This window comes from Ammodytes marinus (assembly GCF_949987685.1).
Source record: "Ammodytes marinus genome assembly, chromosome: 7".
Classification (NCBI taxonomy): domain Eukaryota; kingdom Metazoa; phylum Chordata; class Actinopteri; order Uranoscopiformes; family Ammodytidae; genus Ammodytes; species Ammodytes marinus.
The window spans coordinates 28615025-28637808 of record NC_137211.1 but is presented as its reverse complement, the minus strand read 5'-3'; the positions used below and the strand labels follow the sequence as shown (position 1 = coordinate 28637808).

General features: G+C 39.4%; 1 protein-coding gene across 1 annotated transcript in view; it reads left to right on the top strand.

The window, feature by feature from the left end:
- Positions 1–651: 651 nt before the first annotated feature.
- Positions 652–22784, top strand: part of cfap74 (cilia and flagella associated protein 74) — a gene marked incomplete at both ends in the record, with an annotated part of 64400 nt that continues 42267 nt past the window's right edge. Inside the window, 13 exons of the mRNA XM_080030782.1 lie at positions 652–751; positions 917–980; positions 1295–1453; positions 5199–5297; positions 5413–5517; positions 6267–6443; positions 6951–7058; positions 7680–7782; positions 14205–14362; positions 14506–14719; positions 15356–15499; positions 18526–18672; positions 18874–18992. Of these exons, the coding sequence (XP_079886908.1) occupies positions 652–751; positions 917–980; positions 1295–1453; positions 5199–5297; positions 5413–5517; positions 6267–6443; positions 6951–7058; positions 7680–7782; positions 14205–14362; positions 14506–14719; positions 15356–15499; positions 18526–18672; positions 18874–18992 (1697 nt within the window). The remainder of the gene's footprint in view (positions 752–916; positions 981–1294; positions 1454–5198; positions 5298–5412; positions 5518–6266; positions 6444–6950; positions 7059–7679; positions 7783–14204; positions 14363–14505; positions 14720–15355; positions 15500–18525; positions 18673–18873; positions 18993–22784) is intronic.

The window sequence follows — 22784 nt, the reverse complement described above, 5'->3', positions numbered from 1 at the left end:
CCCAGGCAGCGTCCCGTCTCCTTGGAAACACTAACAAATATGGCGGAATAATTTGTATGCTGTCAGAAAAAGTAATACTGGGAAGCTATCTGGTCGAAGAAGGAAAGCGTAACAAAGCGAGGTAACAGCTTAATGTTTGTTGAATTAAGTTTTCAAACTTTAAATGTGATACAGCCTAAAGTCAGCATTAATTATGCATCCGCATAGCTGCAAGCTAGCTAAGCTAGCCCCTTTTGAGTGAACAACACGACACATTCAACCCAGAAATATGGTTATTGAATGCAGCAAAAATGACTGGTAATGTAACACACCTGTACAATATGACTTAACATATTCTGCAATTCATTAAGAGTCGATTTTAGAATTGGCATATTGACCAAATAACATTTTGAAGTGGTTCTAATTCATGAAGCCTAGCCTATGGGACCAATGCTATTTCCTTAATTGTGACATTAAAATAGTCTTATACCGATAGGAATTGACACTAGGCTATGTCTGCCAATTGATAGAATATGCATCCAACTGTCATGATAAATTGCTTATTTTGAAGAAATGTGTTAGCCTTTAGTCCATTCTATGTTAAGCTATAACTAAAGCTCAAAGCTACAGTTTTGTCTCATAATATGCGCCTTTATTGCTAAATAGGGTTAAATGGACGTCGAAGACAGGGAGAGTCCACTTGATGTGGCGTCAGATGAATGTGTGATGCTGGGTGCTAACAGTCAAATCAGCACTGATGAGGACAGTGATGGTGAGTTAATAGCTCCTGCTTTGTTTGCAAAATGAAGCTTGCTGTGTCTACTTCTAGATAACACTTTAATTCTACCCTTTAATTCACAATTGCATGTATCATTTTCTATTTACCCTGATTTTAAAAGACTGGGATATCCTTACAACATATGGATTTCTATTGCAGAAGATGGTTCAGGCCAGGAGAGCTTTGAAGATGAGGAGGCAGCCCTTCCTCCTGACCTGGAGTGGTTAGACGAGTTGTATGAGTGGGTGTTTTTTTCTTCTTCTGCAAATCATATCATATTTAGACAATTTAATAAAAACGTCTATTCATCTTTAATCCTCTCAGCATTTAGAGCATCATGTCCCTGTGATGCAATTTTTGTGTTTTTTCCCCAAAATTGATTACCGGTAGTTAGGTTTTCCTACATTTAATTTAATCGTAACACATTAGAAGACAACTCCAGGCATAGTGGTATAAATGTATCCATGTACATAATGTATTCAGGTTTATCATTAAACATGCAACCTTCCCTTATTGTAATTTTGCATCTGCCCGAAGGGAGGACGATGGTGATGGTGATGGTGACCTTGCTGTTGCGGTCGACTTCAGTAAGAAGAGGAGTTGTGCAGCGACAGCACGGATGTTCAAGCTGAGACGAAACCTGGACCAGCTGGACTGCTTTCACCGACAGAAGGAGCATGACATGCTGAAAGCCAGGTCTGGACCTGGCAACCAACACTCCTCTAGAGCCGCAGTAGCTTTTTTAACCTATATAGAAATTCTTACCAGACTCTAAAACTCTAAGACTCTCCTAAACCCTGTAAGTAAAGGAAAACTAACTTAAAACAACATATATATACATATATAAGAATACCAAAAAACACCTGTCTTTTTATCCCACATTGTAACATTGCTGTGAACAATTTTCCTTTTTCCACTTTCCCACATCTCTCCCCATCTTGCCGTCTTCACACTGGGCCAATCATTACTGTACCAATTGATTCAGCAATTTGCAGGAAACCATTTCAGCCGGCGAGAGAACATTTATAAAAAAGCCTCACTCCCACACCGTTCCCCCTTTTTATTTGTCTGCACTGCGAGCCATTAAGTACCCAATGAACTGTGATGCATTTCGAAAATAGCTGTCATTTTGCTTAAGCACAAAACAACAAAGGTCAGAGTGGAGGTGTATACTGCTCTGATCAAACATGGGCTTAATGGAACTAAAGCACACCTGGCTTCTAACCAATTTGCAGCTTTTACTGTACCAGTGTGCCATGTTTTCCTTTTTATGAGAGTCTTTTTCCCCAGTCACAGACCGTCGTGTTGCACACCATTAGACAGCAAAAGAACATTGGCCATTTAAAGTTGTTGCGGGGTGTGTGTGTGTGTGTGTGTGTGTCTTCTCAGCCTTTCTGTCTTCAATAGCTTACCTTGTTTGCAGAGGGAGGGTTCCCTCTCACATTTTCCATTTCAAAACTCCTTACTTTTCCAGACAAACATTTTCAGGATTCTCTGTAGATATTTCAGTCTGATTATGCGAATCGTTAGATGCTTATTATATAAATCAATGGTACTGAAGCCAGCCCACAGAGGAATTGCATCGACCCATGACAATCTCTGTGCCCAAACCTAAGACAAGTAAAAACTAAAGGTACATTTAAAGTAGGTAGCTCCACACTTTTGAAGTTTGAAAGAAATTAGAGACACGTGCGGCATTTTAAGTGTATGCTCCGGCTAAAGGTTTCAGTCGTCTCCATAGTAACCAGATACCATCCTCCGACCAGCTTGTTTTAGCTGCACATCTTCTGACTGGTGGTGGCTTGTTCTGATTTGCATTTAAAAAATATATACAGTATGTTTTAAAAAGTAAGGCTAATAACACTGAAACTCTGGAAACAGAAATACAGTTGTGTTCAAAATAATAGCAGTGTGTTTAAACAATTGAGTAAAGATCAAAATCCTAATAATAGCTTTTATTTCCATACACGCAAATGCATTGGGGACATTGCACATTCAATTCCAAATCCAAATATGAAGAAACATTCGTCAAATGTTTCTTCATCTTTACAGAAAGTGAAGAAAAAGGAATATTAGACTGTTCAAAAAAATAGCAGTGTCTGCATTTTTCTTTACAACTCAAACATTTACTGTATCAACTGAAAAATGCATGAAGATTTAGCTTTCCTATGAATCACTGAACTAATATTTAGTTGTATAACCTCTGTTTCTGAGAATCTGTGTTGCAGGGAGCCGACCAACTTATGGCACCTGTGAATAGGTGTTTCAGCCCAGGACGATTGGACTACATTCCACAATTCCTCTGCATTTCTTGGTTTTGCTTCAAAAACAGCATTTTTGGTGTCACTACATAGATTTTCTATTGGATTGAGGTCCAGGGATTGGGCTGGCCACTCCATAACGTTAATCTTGTTGGAACCAAGATCTTGTTCGCTTACTGGTGTGTTTGGGGTCGTTGACTTGTTGGAACACCCATTTCAAGGCCATTTCCTCTTCAGCATAAGGCAACATGACCTCTTCAAGTATTCTAATGTATCCAAACTGATCCATGATCCCTGGTATGCGATAAATAGACCCGACACCATAGTATGAGAAACATCCCCATAACATGATGTCTGTGCCACCATGCTTCACCGTCTTCAAAGTGTACTGTGGCTTGAATAGGGGCCGCAGAAGAGGTCATGTTGCCTTATGCTGAAGAGGATATGCCCTTGAAATGGGTGTTCCAACAAGTCAACGACCCCAAACACACCAGTAAGCGAACAAGATCTTGGTTCCAGACCAACAAGATTAACGTTATGGAGTGGCCAGCCCAATCCCTGGACCTCAATCCAATAGAAAACCTATGTAGTGACATCAAAAATGCTGTTTTTGAGGCAAAACCAAGAAATGCAGAGGAATTGTGGAATGTAGTCCAATCGTCCTGGGCTGAAACACCTGTTCACAGGTGCCATAAGTTGGTCGACTCCATGCAACACAGATGTGAAGCAGTTCTCAGAAATAGAGGTTATACAACTAAATATTAGTTCAGTGATTCATAGGAAAGCTAAATCTTCATGCATTTTTCAGTTGATACAGTAAATGTTTGAGTTGTAACGCGCCCCACACACATCCTACCTCTACTGCGCGTCTACCTCGCGTCTGCGTCTGACTTTTTGTCACAGACTGTGAAATCAACGTAGAGCGAGCACACATCCAACCTCAGACGCACTGCTGAGGCGCGTCGGAGGCACGTCTGCAGCGACGCTCCCCTTCACCTCAGGAGGCTCGCCTATTTTTTTTCTGAGAGCAGCGCGTCTCTCTCGCGTCTCTGTGCTTTAACTGATAGAGAAATACTCTGTTGACAGTCATACCAGCAGCATTCACTCTATTTACACGTTTACCCGGTGTGTTTATTTCAAAATAAAACATTCCTCAGTCGTATACGCGAATAATGCCTTTATTTCACGATTTAATTGTGGAATCAAAATCCGAGGGATTTAAAACCTAATTTTCAATTAGTTCTGGCATTTCATTTTTGGATAAATGACACATATAGAGATCCATATAGTGAAGAAATAAAAAAGATCATGATGAGCGCAACAGTTTTCCGTTGCTCTATCTGTGTCTACGGCCTTCTTCTTCCCCGACCACACCCCCCTCTCTCTCTCCCGTATAAATCAGTAAAGTGATTTTTGAAATACTCTGCTGAGAGTCATATTGACTTCATACTGGCAGCTTTCGCTGTAGTTTCACCATTTCCTGGTGTGTCCCCTTCAAAATAAAACTTCCAACAAGCGAAAATATGGCAAAAAAAAAGAAAAAAAATGGCAATGGGGCGCACGGATTACTGTCCAGACTCAATATAAATCATATGCATCATAGATGACATGAAAGAACTTCATTTTTAATGGGAATTATCTATGAAAACTCTATGTAGAAAGATAGGGCTTTTAGAAGCAGCGCTGCAGCAGCAGCTGCTGAGACGTTGCATGTGTGTCCGAGAAAAGTCCGAGAGAGGCAGCAGTAAGGTAACGCGACGCGCTCCAGAGGTAGACGCAGGATGTGTGTGGGGCGCGTAAAGAAAAATGCAGACACTGCTATTTTTTTGAACAGTCTAATATTCCTTTTTCTTCACTTTCTGTAAAGATGAAGAAACATTTGACAAATGTTTCTTCATATTTGGATTTGGAATAGAATGTGCAATGTCCCCAATGCATTTGCGTGTTTGGAAATAAAAGCTATGATAAGGATTTTGATCTTGCCTCACTTTTTTAAACATACTGCTATTATTTTGAACACAACTGTATATCTTTCCAAATTAAATCCAAACTTGGAGATTACTAAAATTAAATTACGTACTTTTCCATACTGCGTAGGAACCATGTCAAGAACTTGTGTTCAACTCTAACTTGTGTTCTAACTTGTGTTATCTTGTGTGTGTGTGTTTTTTTTCTTTCAGAGAGGAGCTTAAACTCTGTCGTCAGAACGTTGAGAGTGTTTTGGAGCAGAGGGTTAACTTGGAGAAAGAGATGGAGCAACAGAAAGCAGATGACAATTGGTGAGTTCAACAAAGTTAACAAAACAGTGACTTATCTGTACTTAAGATTTTTACAGATATTTCTTTTTCGTCCACGCCCTGTGTATTCATGCCTTGGTTTCATTTAACCCTGCAGTGTGGCGGTGTTTCGTTTGCGAGCCCAACATAAGCATCTGTGTCAAATGCTGCAGGGTGAGGAGGAGCTGGAGGGTCAACTCAACATGGAGCTGAAGCAACGAGAGTGAGTCAGAGAGGAAAGTGCTTTGACAGTGAGGTCTTGTTCTGACAGGCATCAGTAGTGCATGAAAACAACGCACCCGCGCTACATTTAATTCAATGGGGCCCTTCTGTATTGATGCTGTGACATCATCAAGCAATCAATGTATTATCCAATAAGAAGCTTAAGTGCTCATTCCTAGTAGATAACTCTGAAATCTACAGTTTCTGCAGTTCTCATTCTCATTGTCATGATAGAGGAGAGAATGTTTTTAAATCTTTTGTGCAGCTAAAGTACATACTTCTAAAAAAAAAATGCTATAATCAAACGTTGTCACTTGAAGGCTTTTACTGCCAATACAACCAAACAATTATGGCATATTCATTTGTTATGTTGGGGCTTAATCATCAAAGCCATTCCTGTATGTTGTGGCACAGTTTAGCTTATTTTTTAAAAATCTATAAGGAAAGCTGATTCATTGTGCTTAAACAAACTGGCAGTTTTTTTTATGAAGGATAATGTAATCTCTATATGGTCTGAATGTTGTTTCGCATGGTTTTAATAATCACCTATTGACCTATTAATTCAGTCGATTGATCTTCTTAAACATAATGTAAAGAGAAACTCATAATGCAACATGACCACATATACTGTAGGTCTTAAACTCTGTACAGCAAGTTACCGTACTGGTAGATAATAAACATAGTGTCAGTTAGTGTTCTTAACTTGATGTTCTATCTCCATCCATCTCCTTCTCCATCCCTGCTCTTCAGACTGGAGCTGAGCGAGGTGGAGGTGGAGCTTGGCAGGTTCTCCTCTCTGCGGCAGGAGGTTGACGTGGAAGAGAAGGTCTTCCAGGTCTGTAAGGCCCACAAGGCAGAGTCAAGGCTGCAGCAGGAGAGGAAAGCCAGCCACAACCTGAAGGTCAAGCTGAAGCATCTCACTGAGGAGTATGGAAAACCAACCACCTTTTACACTCACACTGCTTTTATCATGTAGTACGGCTCTGTGTTATGCTTACTCACATTATTAATGTCAGTATGTTGCATCTGATTTAGGTGGCATGAATGTGTGCAATTAAATGTGGAGTTAGCAATTCTGGAGAATGCTTGTTGTAAAAAAAATCAGTGAATACCTTGTGTTATATGTTTTTGTCCAAATCAGTGAATATCTTCTTAGGATCTGCTACCTGTCTTTACTGGTGATAGTACACAGCCTAGGCTCTGTAAACTAGTATGTACACAGGGTATGTTATCCACCTTAGCTGGCAACATCACCGTTGACAGAGCCTAATCTTTGTTTTACAACTGAATTGGTTTTCAGCGCACACTGAATTTTTGTCCTGTGAAGTTATTATCCTAGGGACATTTTTATAAGAAGCCTGTAAGGGGAATCGGTTGTAAGAACCTTGAAAAGCCATGTAAAGACTGTACGTTTCTGTTATTGTGTTCTAATAGTAAACAGGCAGCCATGCTGAAGAGAGAGATTGAATGTCAGAAGAAAACTGCAGAAAGCCAGGTGAGCCGCAAGAAAGCGGCCAAATACTTGAAAGAGACCATTAAAAGGTAATCAGCATTTAAGCCAATAAACAGAGCTCGGACTAGAACAAGATCCCATAAATCCCAAAGGCCTCATTGAGATTGACACATTCTATTGATCATTCAAAATATATTACAAGCAGGCCAGACAAGACACTTAAAAGATTTCGATTTAATTCAAAAAATTACTGGCTTGCATACCCTTGAGAGAAGTCGTCTAATAAGATCAAAAAACATCAGCCAATCAGAGAATGACAGATCTGCAGCCTTACCTTTAAACAGAAGGAAAGCCTATAAGGTTTAGCCAGCTAAGTTTAGTTCCTCCTCTCCTATTTGTTCATCTGCTTGCCCCATCTTCACACATTTTGTTTACCCACAAAATGTCATTAGTTTATGTTCACATCTGTTATTCTATTTAGATGGGTATCTTTTCATTAGAATCACATGACTGCTTGAAGTATTTACAAAGGTGTATGTCTGCAAAAATGTATTAATGTACTGTAAAACAGTGAGGAGAGAGAAAACAGCCACCCTTTCCCATTTGATAATAGCTTAGTATCATCCAGCGTCATAAGAAGAATTCAGTGTTTTTCTCCCTCTGATGTATTTGAGCATTCATATACATGTGATTGTCCCCATTTCATTTAGGATGCATCATCAAGAGGCTGAGAAGGAGCAGCAGAACAGGGAGTTACTTGAAAAGAGAATACAGGCTGTCGAGTCACTGAAGACAAACATAGCAGCCACCAAAGTAAGCAATAGCACCCTCCCATTGTAGTGCATTCTGGCTGTAACACTACGTGTCTTAAAACCTTAATCTAGCTATAACTATAGAATATCAATTTAAGCACATTGTGAGTGCATAACAAATGTTAAACACATTTAACTGTATAGTTAAATGCATGAATTAACCTGAATGTAATTGTATGATGTTAATTGTCTACCCAATGACTGGAGTGCTTGCTGTCTAGTGTCTTAAGTGTGTCTAAATGCATATACATCTTAAGCCCAGTTCAGACCAAAGATTCGCCTTGCAACTGCCTGCGACGAGACGGTTTTAGAACGTCACGGGGGATAAATCGCAGCAGTGTGAACTGCTCGTTGCAGCGCGTTGCAAGTCGTTGCAAGGCGTCGCAGAAGATTCAACATGTCAAATCGCAAGGTCCAGTTTTAGAACGTTTCGGCGGTCTCGTCGCAAGGAGTTGCAGTTGCAAGCAGTTGCAAGGCGAATCTTTGGTCTGAACTGGGCTTAATTGTCACCAGTAGAATACTAGTACAAACCAACGGTGAACATTGAGGAATCATTTACAATTAGCCTTTATACATTTTCATACTAAACTGGACAGAATCAGTAACATGCATTCTTATATATTGTATAAGTATTGTAATAAGTTATTAATAATATAGATGTAGTGGCAATTAATGAATACAATTTATTCAGAATAGACAGAAACGCAAGGGGTGGGGGAGTGGCTGTCTATGTTAAATCCTGTTATTCTGTAACACTTTTACATGCTGTCTCTGTTCCAAATTGTTTTGAATTTATCGCGCTAGAATTGTCTTTATCGTCAAATGATTGTTTTGTTGTAATTGGTGTGTATAGGCTCCCTTCAGCTGTAACTAGCTCCTTAAACGATCTAGCACATATGCTCTCCAGTTATGTAAATAGAGAGGTAATTGTGATGGGTGATTTTAACGTTGATTGGCTTTCTGGTGCCTCTGAACCTTTCAAAGAAATCTGTAGCAACGTTAATCTTACACAATGAATAACTGAGCCCACAAGACCCAATCTAAAAAACCCAGCAAAATCAACTTTAATCGATTTAATCCTATCAAATAAAATAAATAAAATAGTCTCAGCTGGTGTTTTTGATCTTGGGATTAGTGATCACTGTCCAGTGGCCTGTATCAGAAGTATTCATTTAAAAAGATCTCAACCTAAAATCATAATTAAGCGTAATTTTAAAGGTTTTAATGAGCAAGCCTTTTTAAGTGATCTCTGTCATAGTGACATTCAACTCACTACGGAAATTTCGGATGTTGAGTTAGCCTTAGACTATTTCATCAATACTTTCACCTCAATTATAAACAAGCATGCGCCCCTTAAAAAGCATAGAGTAAAAGATTTATCAAACCCCTGGTTTACAAGTGAACTGTCTGATTTATTTTCTGAAAGAAATAAAGCATGGTCTCTAGCTAGACGCTCTGGAGATAATACCAATTGGACTATTTTTAGACAATTTAGGAATAAGTGCACAGCCATGGTCAGGAAAGCCAAATCCGAATATTACCTTGAATTAATCTCCGACTGCTACTTTAACCCTGCACTATTTTGGAAAGCTGTGAACTATAATAAAAACAATTCTAGCACAGTTCCCACTCAGATCAAATTAAATGGTCACACACTCAATGATCAAAAAGAGATTGGCTTAGCTTTTAATAAACATTTTGTAGCTGCTGGTCAACTCTTTCAGAATGGAGGATGTACACCTTCTACAACCAGTAGTAACGTACCGCCTGTCTCTCAAACTCCTATTTTCAGCCTTGATCTTCTTCCCACAAGTGTTGTTGTAGATGCGCTCCTCGCCATCAACCCCAAGAAGTACATGGGAGAGGACAAATTGGACCCGTTTTCAATCAAGCTTTCGACACATATAATATCAAAACAAATAACCCATATTTTTAATCTTTCCATCTCCTCTGGAATAGTTCCTAAAATTTGGAAAAAAGCTCACGTAATTCCTTTACATAAAAGTGGTGACAAAAATAATCTTAATAACTACAGGCCAATTTCCAAACTCCCATGCCTGGCAAAAATTCTAGAATCACTTATTAATAATCAGTTAAAAACATTTCTATCTAGTGCTTCCATTTTGAGCCCATTCCAATCTGGTTTTAGGGCAGGCCACAGTACTGTCTCTGCTGTGACTTTGGTTGTAGACAACATTGTTACAGCATTAGACAAGAAAAAGCACTGTGCAGCACTTTTTATTGATCTTTCAAAGGCCTTTGATACTGTTGACCACCATTTGCTTGTACAGAGGCTGCATGACATTGGCTTTGATCATTCTGCATGTAGCTGGTTTAGGGATTATCTCTCTGATAGACAGCAGTCAATTAAACTCGGAAGATACCAATCTGAGTTTTTAACTGTTACAAATGGTGTCCCACAGGGCTCAATTTTAGGTCCAGTTCTTTTCACAATTTATATAAATAACATTGTTTCATCGCTAAAAAACTGTCACGCCCATCTATACGCTGACGACACAGTACTGTATTGCATTTCCGATTCGGTGCACCAATCTATTCAGAACCTACAAAGCTCTTTTAACACCCTGCAGGACTGTCTAGTGGACCTCAGGCTGGTTCTAAATACAGACAAAACCAAATATACAGTATGTGTTTCTCCAGAGCAAGAACTACAAATTTGAATGATTTTAATATTTTTACAAATAATGGATTTTTAATTGAAAGAGTCACAGAGTACAAATATCTTGGCATCTGGTTAGATGATAAACTCACTTTTAATTTTCATATAAAAAATCTTGTTTGTCGACTTTGACAAAAAATTGGCAATTTTTATAGGAACAAAACCACCTTCCCTTTATTTAGTAGGAAAAGGATTATTGAGGCAGTTTTCATGTCTGTCCTTGATTACGGTGATGTGGTTTACCGGCATGCATCACATTCATGTCTTAAACTCCTGGACTCTGTTTTTCACTCTGCTTTAAGGTTCATCACAGGAGATTCTTATGACACACACCATTGTCTTTTATATGAAAAGGTTGGGTGGTCCTCCCTTAAAGAGAGACGTGACACACATTGGCATGTTTTTATTTACAAAGCCTCGACCGGGAAGCTTCCTCATTATTTAACAGAAATGCTGCAAATCTCAGATGGGCTTTATCAGACCCGCCCCACTGACATGCTTATGCTTTATGTCCCACAAGCCCGGTCTGAGCTGGGAAAGACAGCTTTTAGCTTCAGTGCCCCTGACTCCTGGAACAACTTACAGCAACAAATTAAACTAAATAACTTCATATCCTTTAACCAATTTAAACAAACTATCTTAAATCTGCCAAACTCTACCTGTAACTGTTTTAATTAGGCTATATTGTACTTTCACCCATTTCATTTTAATTGGTGCCACTTAATCTTCACCACTGTGTAAATGTTTCAATTGTTTTTCTCTTCACCTGTTGTTGTGTATTTGATGTATTTGCGTTGAATATTGTTTATGCATACCTGCAAACTCGTCGCTTTTCGGCGAAAATCGCCGTTTAGAATCAAAATATATGACCCACGTGAATCGTATAGATCCGAAGAGTTTTTGTTTTTGGGAGGGGGGGGGGGTAGCGGCAGCTGCCAGAGAAGTCAGCCAGCGCTTCCCAGACTGGACTGTGTGGACGAGTTACCGTAGTGTGAGACAAGGGAATATCGTTATCTTGGCAATAAAACATCTTTGGTAGACGTCATGAGTATTGTCCAATCAGCGTTAAGATCGGGCACAAGCATCACTGCTGCCGCTGTGTGTTCAGACTTTAGAATTGGCTAAAAGTCTCAATCAAAGCCCTTTTGATAATACAAAAATAGAGGCTTTGATTAAACACTGTCAATGCTTCAGAGGTTAATGTAACAGCCTACTGAAACAGAAACTATACGGAGGGACGCAGCTCACTGTACAGTCATTTTATTTAGTCGCGCTGTCAGTTTGCCGACATGGCTCTCTGTTAGACTCGAGACATAGAAAAAGATCGCGGAAGCCGTTCCCGTAGACAAAGTTAACGGGCAGGATATCCCCGACTGATTTCATCCATCAAACCACAGAGTTTTTTCTGAGCGGCGTCTCACTCGCTCACTGGGTCTCCCGGGTCCCGGTGATTTTCACCGTCACAGCGATCGACTCGCTGCTTTGCTGGGGCGGAGACTTTGTGTGAAGGTGATTTTACATCACGGTCGTAGACGAATGTTATAACTTTATGCTGCATAGTTTGCACTGCACTGTTGACCCACACAGGACTCTTAAGTGAAGCTGACAGTTTAATGAGCGCACATTGCAGAAATGAAGTGTCTGCAGTGCGCTCACAATCAGAGCCGACCGACAGGTTATTTTTATTTTTTAGTTTGTGTGTTTGATATTAACATCATATTATTATATCATACAAAAAAATGAATACAATGTTTTGATCTAGATAGCCAAGTTAATAGCCCAATAATTTAATCAGTTCATCTGGGAGGTAGTCCAAGTTTAACTGATCACGTCACGTTCACGTCCAGTGTGTATTGAGTTTATTTAAAAACATTTGGAAATGGGGCTCAGATGCCCATGCACTGTATAACCTATTTCAGCCTCGTCTGTGGAAAAAAAGATAGCTGGACAACAGAGTTCTTCTGCTTCATTCCTCTCACTGCATTTAAATGTATTCATTATATTACAGAGAAATATGTCCCATAAAAGAAAAAGAGCACCAAGCCCAACCCAGAGGACCCTGCATAATATTTTATTTTAAATCAATATTTTAATGGAAAATCCAAGAAGCTTCTAATTCATCCGACCCAGTGTCTCCAAATTATTTGTTCACACAAAATTCCTCAGATTTAGCCTCTTAATTTCCCTCTCAAAGTGCACCAGATTCATGCATTTCACTTTAAAAAGTTTAAAAATCCCCGGACCCCCCTAGGAGGGTCAGGATCTCAGCTGGCTATTATTTTCACCCAGCTGGACATTGGAGGCAATAGTGGAGAACTCTGGTTGTGTGAATGATATTTAACAATAGCCAATCGTTTGGACAGCGAAAAACACCCAACCCCCCTAGAAGGGACGGGTGTTTGTCACCTTTTTCACCTCCTATGAGTTTGCAGGTCTGTTTATGTATTGATGTTTTTCCTTTGAATTTGCTTGAACTCAACATCATTGAAAATGAGGGTCACCCCTCAATTGGTCTCTCGAGGATAAATAAAAGTTAAATGAAAAAAAAAAAAAACTTGTTTGCCACTCTTGCAGGACGTAGGATTCTGGACTTGTACTTTCTCGTAAGGCACTCAAAAGAAAATCCAAGGCCGATGTAAAATGAAAAAGTAGTGGATTTATTCTCAAAAAATAGTCGACAATGAACAAAAAATATACGTTAGGCTACGGTCAGAAAAGTGAAGCTCCCGTCCTGCTCCGATACTTCAATAACAATGCAGATAAGCCGACAGGTGCCCACAAGGCTAATTTACAACAGTTTTACGACACTAAGCTACGCTTTACGACAGTAACAACTTCTGGTAACAAGACAAAATATGAGCATACTAAGACCTTATCTACTGATTAGACCTAAATATACAACTAAATATAAGCTATGATTAATTATTATTAATTAAAGCAAAAATTAATTTTGATAAGAAGGACAAGTAATTAATAGCCTCCAAACTGTCATCGGTTGTGAAGTGAGTCTAGTGCAACACCACTGAGTCATCAAACAAGTTCAGACTGTGAGTGTGGTGGCGGTGAAATAAAATGAAGAAAGTGGACGACAACATCTGTGTGACTCTTACCGATCCAATATAATAAGATCCAGTGCAGAAACAAGCAATATCAATGTTAATGTGGAACAATTACCGTAATGCAGGGTTTGTGCCAACATTATTGCTGCTAATAGTGTGGAAGCTCTCCTCTTACTGACCAGAGCACAAAACAGAAACCTGGAATGTCTCTTACTGTTTTTACAACAATAGCACAAGCTTTTTTTCTTCCCATTGCACTTGCTGGGCTCTGTAATTGTGCAAGTGTATTTAATGCTAGATGTGGCAGTGTAAAACGTACATTATATAACAGTTTTGTATTCAAACGTGATTGTATCAAAGGACCTGAATGGAATTCTTCATACATATTCTTTTTTTTTTCAAACATGCCAGTATGACTTTTCATTTTTAACTCCTCCTAGTTACATTTTCATTGGATGTGGAACAGTCTGCTCCGGACTGCTTCTTTTGCTATTAGACAAAACTAGCAATGCTATCATCTTCATTCTTATCGCTGTATTTTACAATTTAACATTCCACAGGTGCATTTCATTGGAGAAAACAGCTCTGTAAGAGGCACCTCTAGTAGTTAACACGATCAACTATTCATAAGAATTCATGTTGTGAAATATTGAGCTTCATTAATCTGCCGTTTTCTTTCTTCAGGAGAGCTTACGGGCACAGCAGAGCAGAGCCAAAGCAAACGCCCAGAGGAAAGAGCAACAACAGAGACAACTGAGAGAATCCCTGCAGGCCCAAGGCATCAACAGTATTAAGCATATGTACCAACACAAAGCACTAGAGAAGAGACAACAAAAACAAGAGTACGTCCTCTCCTCTCTTCTCTGCTCTCCCACACGCATGTCCTCCACTCCCACTCCATGCAGTGGTGTGTGGGTGTTTTCACTGGCTCTGTACATGACCGCATTTCGCTGTAACACAGTTGCTGTTGATTTGCCCTTCACAGGGAATTTGAGGAGAGGCAGAAGTTAAAGAGAGTGGAGATTGTGTCGAAAATCCTTCTGGAGGAAAAGCTGGTAAAAAGCAGAAAGAGGCACCAGGCCCCGCAGCCTAAACTCACACCCACTGGCAAGTACCCATCTCTGGGGAGGGAAAGAGACAAGCTCCTAGACTACCTGGATACCAGCCCTCCATCAGCCTCTCAGTACAAAACCACAATTGTGAGTGGCTCATAAATATATGAAGTGACATTTGTGAAATTATATTATATATTTGATATGAGCATATTATTGATACATGTGTATATTGTATGACACAGATAAAGGGTCATTAAAACTATATATGAGGAAAGCTTAAGTAAATATTCAATGTCGGGTTTATATAATTATAAGGAAGCTAGATAATTGACATGACTTGTGGAGAAGGGGTGGGATCAAAAAAGTGTATACTTCAAGTTCTTCCCACTCCTTTTGGAAGATGTAATCCAAATAAACAAGTGTTTGTCAATCTAGGACTGCAATGTGCTTTCTATTTGTGTAATATTGTTGTTTTCTGTAGGACCTTTTTGCTTTTTCTTTTTTAACATTCCAAACGTTAGAAATAAATCAAATCAAATCAAATAACTGCATGAACATTCATGACCCAATGTGTGTGTGTGTGTGTGTGTGTGTGTGTGTGTGTGTGTGTGTGTGTGTGTGTGTGTGTGTGTGTGTGTGTGTGTGTGTGTGTGTGTGTGTGTGTGTGTGTGTGTGTGTGTGTGTGTGTGTGTGTGTGTGTGTGTGTGTGTGTGTGTGTGTGTGTGTGTGTGTGTGTGTGTGTGTGTGTATGTATGTGTGTTTGTATGTGTGTTTGTCCAGGAGGCAAGAGAGTTGAGTGACATGAGCAGTTCCTCTGACGTTGAGGATGAAGAGGACAGCATGCAACAGGAAGGGGAGCAGCAGAGCCTGGCTGAGAGCCTGGTTGAGCCAGAGTTCTCTGGGCTGTGGGACCACAACTACAAGGTAGTAGCACTAAAACCAACAGCCACTGCTGACAACCAAAAGCAAAGCCCTGCAAGCTGCTAAAATTAAACACTCATAAATCATGTCCCATTCTCAGCAGGCGCATCATTTTTCTATGGGAGGGTTTATTATATATTTTTCAATGGATGAATTCCCAACCTGCAAACTCAAGCATGGTGTATATAAATAGTTGCACTGGAAGCCAAAATTCAATTGATGTGAAATATCACTAAAAGAATGTTTGATTTAAACAACAAAACTGATTTAAAATAATTACTCTTTTACTGTTGTAATCCTGGTGTTTGGAAACTGGAGGCTAAGATTGCAAAGGTACAGACAAAGACAAAACACTGTCTGAATTCCCAGTAGCTGTAGTTCCAGCTTGTTAGTGTGTTCTAATGAATACAACTGTCAGTGTTGGCCGATTTGAAAGCAGTGTGTTGTCCCTGCACTACTTGCATTAGGGGCCTGGGATCTGTAAAGGGGATCCCAGAGGTAGCACACGTCTCTCTAAAGCCCCTATCTCACTGGGCTGCGACTGTTTGCGACAAGTTGGAGACACAAAATTGCGACAAAATATGCAAATTAGAGAAATTTTCACTTGCAGTCTCACTGAGTTGGTTCCTCACGACATTTATTTATGTCTCGCGAACGTCTGGCGAGCGTCGCACGAACGGAATGTCAGTCTCATTTTTGTCTCAAATCAGTCACAATTTTGTTTCATATATGTCGCCAGACCCTCGCAAAGTTGTCTGACATTGCTCGCACTTTCTGACTCGCGGAGACTAAATTGAGAAGGGTTTGCAACGCGTTTGAGACACATGCGACCACTCTGAGACTATTTTGAGACTAGATTTGTCGCACACTTTTTTTGAACATGTTCAAAATTCATGCGACAGGACTGCGCGGCTCTGCGACTCATGCGAGGAAATTGAGACCTCCGCGATCGTTTGGAGACAGTTTAGAGACTCCCTCGAGAATGCAGTCTCCAACTTGTCGCAAACAGTCGCAGCCCAGTGAGATAGGGGCTTAAAGCTACACTGCTGAGGGAATAAAGAAGCTTGAGCAAACCAAGATTATGAGGGGTTGTACTAACATTTACAGAGAAAGAGTTTTTCTGTATGCCAACACTGTATTGAAATATAAATGTCAACACTTACATTAATCAATCAACATTAAAGGAAAACTAGTTTTATTTGTTTAAAAGTCATAAATCAACGGATTCAATGGATCCAAATTCTCAAATTTGATAATTTGCTACTCCTGACTGTGTTGTTTATTTTCTAAATGAGTATCTTCGTTATTGAATGCCTTAATAATTAATGGATAAGTAAAAAAAAAAATATCAACTGATTATCAATCATGAAAATAATTTTAAGTTGCAGTCTTCTTTTAAAATCAAATCAAATTCAAAACATATCCGACAAATCTTAAAGATTCTGCTACAATATATGTGTTTATGTATTATAAATGCATGTTCTCAGCTGGACTTTGTAGTTGGGATAACAGTATTGTGTCTGTGTTCAGAACCTGTGATTTGCAGCACACACAATGATGCAGTGATTTCTTTGAGGTTTGCCCGCTGTTTATGTAGCCAATAGCCATCTAACTGTGTCTACTGCTTATTTTACAGTTCCTCCACTGGTCAAGCTTTATTTATATAAATGATATCTATAAAGATGTAGTCTGCTTAGACTCTTACTATTGATGACATCTGTGATAAAGACGATACTCACCATCAATATCTTCACAATGAATACATGATCATTTCAAATCAGACGGAAATGCCCTGTCAATAACTGAGTTAATGGGTCAATAACTGAGTTAATGGAACTTATATTACTTTTTAAAATAGATGTTTCTCACTGATACTCATGGGTAGTACAGATTAGCATAAAGTACACAATGTGCCTGTGGGCAACTTCCACTAACTTTCTCATACAGTCTGGAGAGAGCACTGGAGACTTCTTTGAATGCTAAGCTGCTATTTTTTTTGTTTGTTTTTCAATCAATGTATATACGGTTCGTTGAATCATATTTCCTAAAGATGTGGTGTAGTTAAAAAACGTCTGTTAGACAACAAGTGTAGAAATTCATATCTAAGCACTCACACTTAATCAAAATTGATATGGAATTGCACACCCAGTTCTGATTGTTCTTAAAGCAGTTGATGGAGGCAGGAGAGTCTCTCGCTCACTGCCATGAAGGTGACTCAGCTCATTGTCTTATCTAGCTTCTTATCACACTTGAAATGTTTGGTGACAGGCATCACTTCTCATTGTGCTGCTGCCTTTGACGGCCCCAGAGTGAGTGCAGTGCTTACAGCCCACAGCCCACAGCTCTCAGCTAGTGCCCAGTGGAGTGGAAGTCCTATCTCCTCTTAACATTACTGATCAGACTCATGTCCTCATCAAAGCCCCTCAGCACGCTAATGGCTAGTGCAGCACACAGCAATGTTATAAAAGTAATACAAAGATTCATGAGGGGGAAGAGAATGATGTTGAAATGTCACTATTCACCTCAAGTGCTTCAGCAAGAGAGCAAGGACGATTTGACAAAATACTAAAAAGTAAAACAGCGTTGATAAAAACATAGTTTCACATCTAGATCAATTCAATGTTGTACTTTAAAACCTCTCAACACGGTTTAATTAATTTGGTTTAGAAAACTATTCCACACTATCTGACAGCAACAAGAAAAGCCCAATATGTTTTTGTCACTGTCTAAAATGTGTTGCTAGCACCTAGAATAAAAAGTTACATGGCCCAGTAGCTGGTATCAAATGCTGTGTAAATCCCCTTCTCAGTTTGAAATAATTTTGCTAGTTTTAGAATGTATATTATTTAAGTAGATACACTATGTTTCTTTCCTTTGACATTCAACATTTGAGAACTTCAGCTTCTTATATAAAATGAAAGAGGGCTTTGTGGAAAGCATGCCCTTTTGTCCTCAAACTAAGATAAAAGTATCACACTGGTATGATTCTGATGATATTAACAAGCTGTTGCTTCCCTGTGTTGTAACAGCAGCTCCTGCAAGAGAAACCTGTGTTGGTGCAGTCAGAAGAACCTGTACTGGCCAGTGGAAAGAGCAACATGTCTGCTAAAAAATGTCATGGAAGAGAGGTGAAAGGTCCTTCATTCATCAGCAAACCTGAGGTCATCCTCTTCAAGGTAACACACTACTGGATCTGTAAAACAAATATCACACTTGAAAAGACTGTAATAATTGTAATTTCGCTGAAAAATGCTAATGAATTTGGGAATAATGTGCATTTTATGCTACATAATTATATTTGACTGTAGATTTTTTTTAAATGATTTTGTTGATATTTATAGCAACATCCTGACATCACGATAAATTCTTTCTTTTAGGACTTTGAAGTGGGGAAAATGTATAAGAAAAAAATTGTCTTGACCAACATCCGCTACAACACTAACCACTGCAAGCTTCTTGGAGTCTCCGACCAGCTGAAGGATTTTATCTCCATCAAGTAAGAGTCTGGCATTTAGTGTGGACATTAATAAGGGTAGTGACCACAGTATAGTCAGAAAAGTGCACATGGGAAAAAAGTGTGGGCCGGTAACCAAGACAACCATGAGCAATAGCATAGCACAATGAAAAATGTATACGACATGTACTCTACACCAACACAGTGACACAAATGCTTTTGAAGTGTCCCTTGGCAAGTCACCGAACCCCAAAGTGCTCCTGATGGTTAGCTTGCAGCCTGCGTAGCTCCAGTTTTTGACAAGGACAAAACGTTTTGTTTGATGCAAAGGGATTTAATTGATCATAATTTTTTCACTCAAGGTTAAATATCTAAAAAGACACAGTGGCCAAATTGTTAAAGTGTCAATCTATCATTCTTATAGATCACCGCATTGCTCCAAATGCCATATGGAGGTTGATTGTACATAATAAAAATTTACCGATATTGGCCGCGTTTCCCAGATTCGTTAAGAGCCTCTTTGGAGCTAAGTGCCTCTTTGGAGCGCTCAAAGAACGCTGTGAAAGAAGAATGAGTTTCCCAGAGTCGTTCTTAGCGAAAGAAGCTCTTTCACTAAGACGGAAGTGTAAGATGGAGCTGACCCATTCTTACAGCCTTCTTAGCGACCAAATCGTCAGTGATCATGCCGCGTCAGGGAAATGTATTTCCTCCACTTTTCCAAATAATAAAACAATGCTCAATGCGGACCACTGGCGCAAGAAACATAGACTAATAGTAGAGATGGCACTTAAGTAGGCATCTGGGAAACACCTGTATCTTAGCGCTCCTTCTTAGCCGAACCCTTCTTTCGAGCCTTCTTTGGTCCCAAAGAACGATCGAATCTGGGAAACGCGGCCATTGAAAGAAGCCAACTACATTTGTGTGGCGCGTTGTATCACAGTGGGACAGATCCACCTCTGCGCAGGAATATACAGTGGTCATAGGATAACATACACATATAGCAAGCCCACCACAACCTCAACTTAATCCAATCTGAGGAAAATATGGACATAATCATCTTACAGAGATGAGAGGGACCCAGATAAAGATATAAATAAAAGACAGTTGCTGTGGTTGAGTATATTGTAGTTATTTTGAACATCTAATGTAGATATTATTAGTGTTCAAAGACAGACATACTTCTGTTATTGTGACACTACTGTGGCTACTAGGGGTGTTTAACACAACAATTGTTAAAGTCATTATGAACTCAATATGTTGAACAACTTCCCTTATTACTAAGAAATATCTGCGTATTTATCCCCACTTAGGACTTTGATAAAACCACGTTTTGTCCTTTTTAAAAGAGGGTGGAGTGGACGTAAAGGCAAAGTCCTCCTACATATGGATCACCAGGCTCATATAAAAGTCATCCCAGTGAGTCAGTCTAGGTCTCTGCTATCTCCTCTCTTTCAGCCAAGCAGCAGCCCACAGGCCATTGTACTGCAGGTCACTCCCTGTGGATCACTATTCCATCAACTCCCCCATGACTGTATAGTGCTTACTACTGAGGCTGTTCCCGAGCCTTTCGTGCAGGACAACTTGTCTGAACACATCAACTGCTAGACCTCTGATCTTATCTCACATTTAGCCGTGCACTTTCTTACCTAACGGGTGAACATTTTAGCCACTTAGCTCCTTAGCTCCCTATATTACTGAAACACTCAATCTCTCCACAGATTGATCCTGATTATACATTGTTTGAGAATAGCCAAATTATACTAACAGTAGTCAATAGATGAATTAGTGTAGATAACTACATGTCTCACATCTTGACAGCTTACTGTGTTTCTTGTCGCTCCTGCCTTTCACTCAAATCATTATTTAGAGACATACATTAAAGTATTAAGTATTACTAGCATGAACAAAACATACACTCTTTTTCTTTGCATTAAGCACGTGTTACACAGTCACACTTTAGATGTAGTCATCATGCAGTAATCAGAAAGACAGCGGATGCCGTCCAGTTCTCCAGATTTCTGCCTATACATTGGGTCCATCACACAATCTAGGTCTATTATACAAGTGTTACGTGTTGATATCCATCCCACTTAGTATTGTCGTGACCAATGTTTGCATGACTCATCCAGCTAAGAAACAAACAATAAAACAAGACGTCTCTTCAAAAAGAGTGAAAATAAATACCCAGCATGGGTCAGTGGTTCGCAGCAGTGCTTTAACTTTACCCAGTTTGTTATTTTTATATTACTGTTGGGTCAATGGATCAGAACAACCCCTTGTGTTGACTGTCTCTCCCCATGGATACTTAGTGAAATCAACCCATTATTGTATCAATGCTGTTTTGACTCACGGCCATTCAATTTTGAAGTTACTTTTAGTGCGTTCGATTGCTTCATCAACAAAACATATGCCTTAGATTTATTTAAAAAATATAGGAAAGAAGAACAGATACATTATATTTACTATCATGTTTACAGAATGTTACTGAACATGTCCAACTTATACTGTAACCCCCCAGCATAACTGAAACAGAATACTATAAGAAATAGTCTAGGAAAAATATAGGTCGTTGTAGTTGGGAAACATCCCTTTCAAAAAACTGAATTGTTCTCTCACACATATAATTTCACCTGTTTCTGCCACTGTACCTGTTACTCACACTCCTTCTACTATTCAGTGTCTGTAAAACATTCACACATTAAAACCTATAATACTGAGATGGTCTTGACAACTACAAGGCCCTCAGCTAAAAAACATTAGCACGGCAGGAGAGAAAGAAACGTGGACCAGGAACACACTGGACGTTTTCACATCAGCCCCTATACGCCCCCTGAATTTCTAAAAATGGCTTCCCATCCCCCAGAGTACTTGTATTGTGCATTTGTGCCCAGTATGAGCTCTGCTGTGTCTTTTTAAACTACCGGGACAATAACCACTACAGCACAGACGTGCCAGACTTGGTGAAAAGCCAGTGTATAGAAGCTGTGTTTTCCCAATTAGTGTCACTTCCTTGTATGTATTATAAATGACTGACTGGGAGGAAGACTCCCCTCTGGGCTCTGTATGTTGCCTGGCTGTCGTGAGAGAACGGTTGTAGAAATGGTGATATTCGAACAAATCTGAGGGTGCGATGATCACACTTACAATTTGGGTAATTTGGTCCAAATCACGCTAAGATGAGAATCATTGTTTCCTTTTGTATCCAGTCTGTAGAAGTTCATTTATTAGAAAACCGTTTAGGAGCATGTACACATTCAAAAGGAACCTTCAAGTATGCCAAAATTAAATTAAATCAGATGTTTTTTATCTGCTTTATCAGAGTCCAAACTTTTGAACCCAATCCAAAACCGACCCCTTGTGGAAACCCTAAACAGAACACGCATAAATTAATTTTCAAGAAAGAGACCCACTTAGAAAGGGACCAGAGAATAGTTAGAATGGATTTATTACCCAATTAGTAACAACTAGGGTTAGGGTAAATTAGCCTAAAATGCTGACCTTAGCAGTGGTTTAACACTTTCTTATAACTACAGTGTAGCAATATGAATTATTTTGTGCTATGGGATTTACAAAAGCATTCAGGTTGTATTCACATATTGTCAGAGTTTGTAAGCTTCCTTGATTGCATTCAGAAGTGGTTATGGAGTGTGAGGGTGTTTAAGCTCTGCTGAGCTGAATAAAGAGAGGGCTCATTGATTTACCGTGGGAGAAGCCAATGGAGAGCGGCCAGAAATGATACAGTAATACACCAGGTATTGTCAGTTAATAAGTAAGACACACTCTCATCTTCATCACTTTGGTCTAGTACTGCAATGGATATGCATGCACACTACA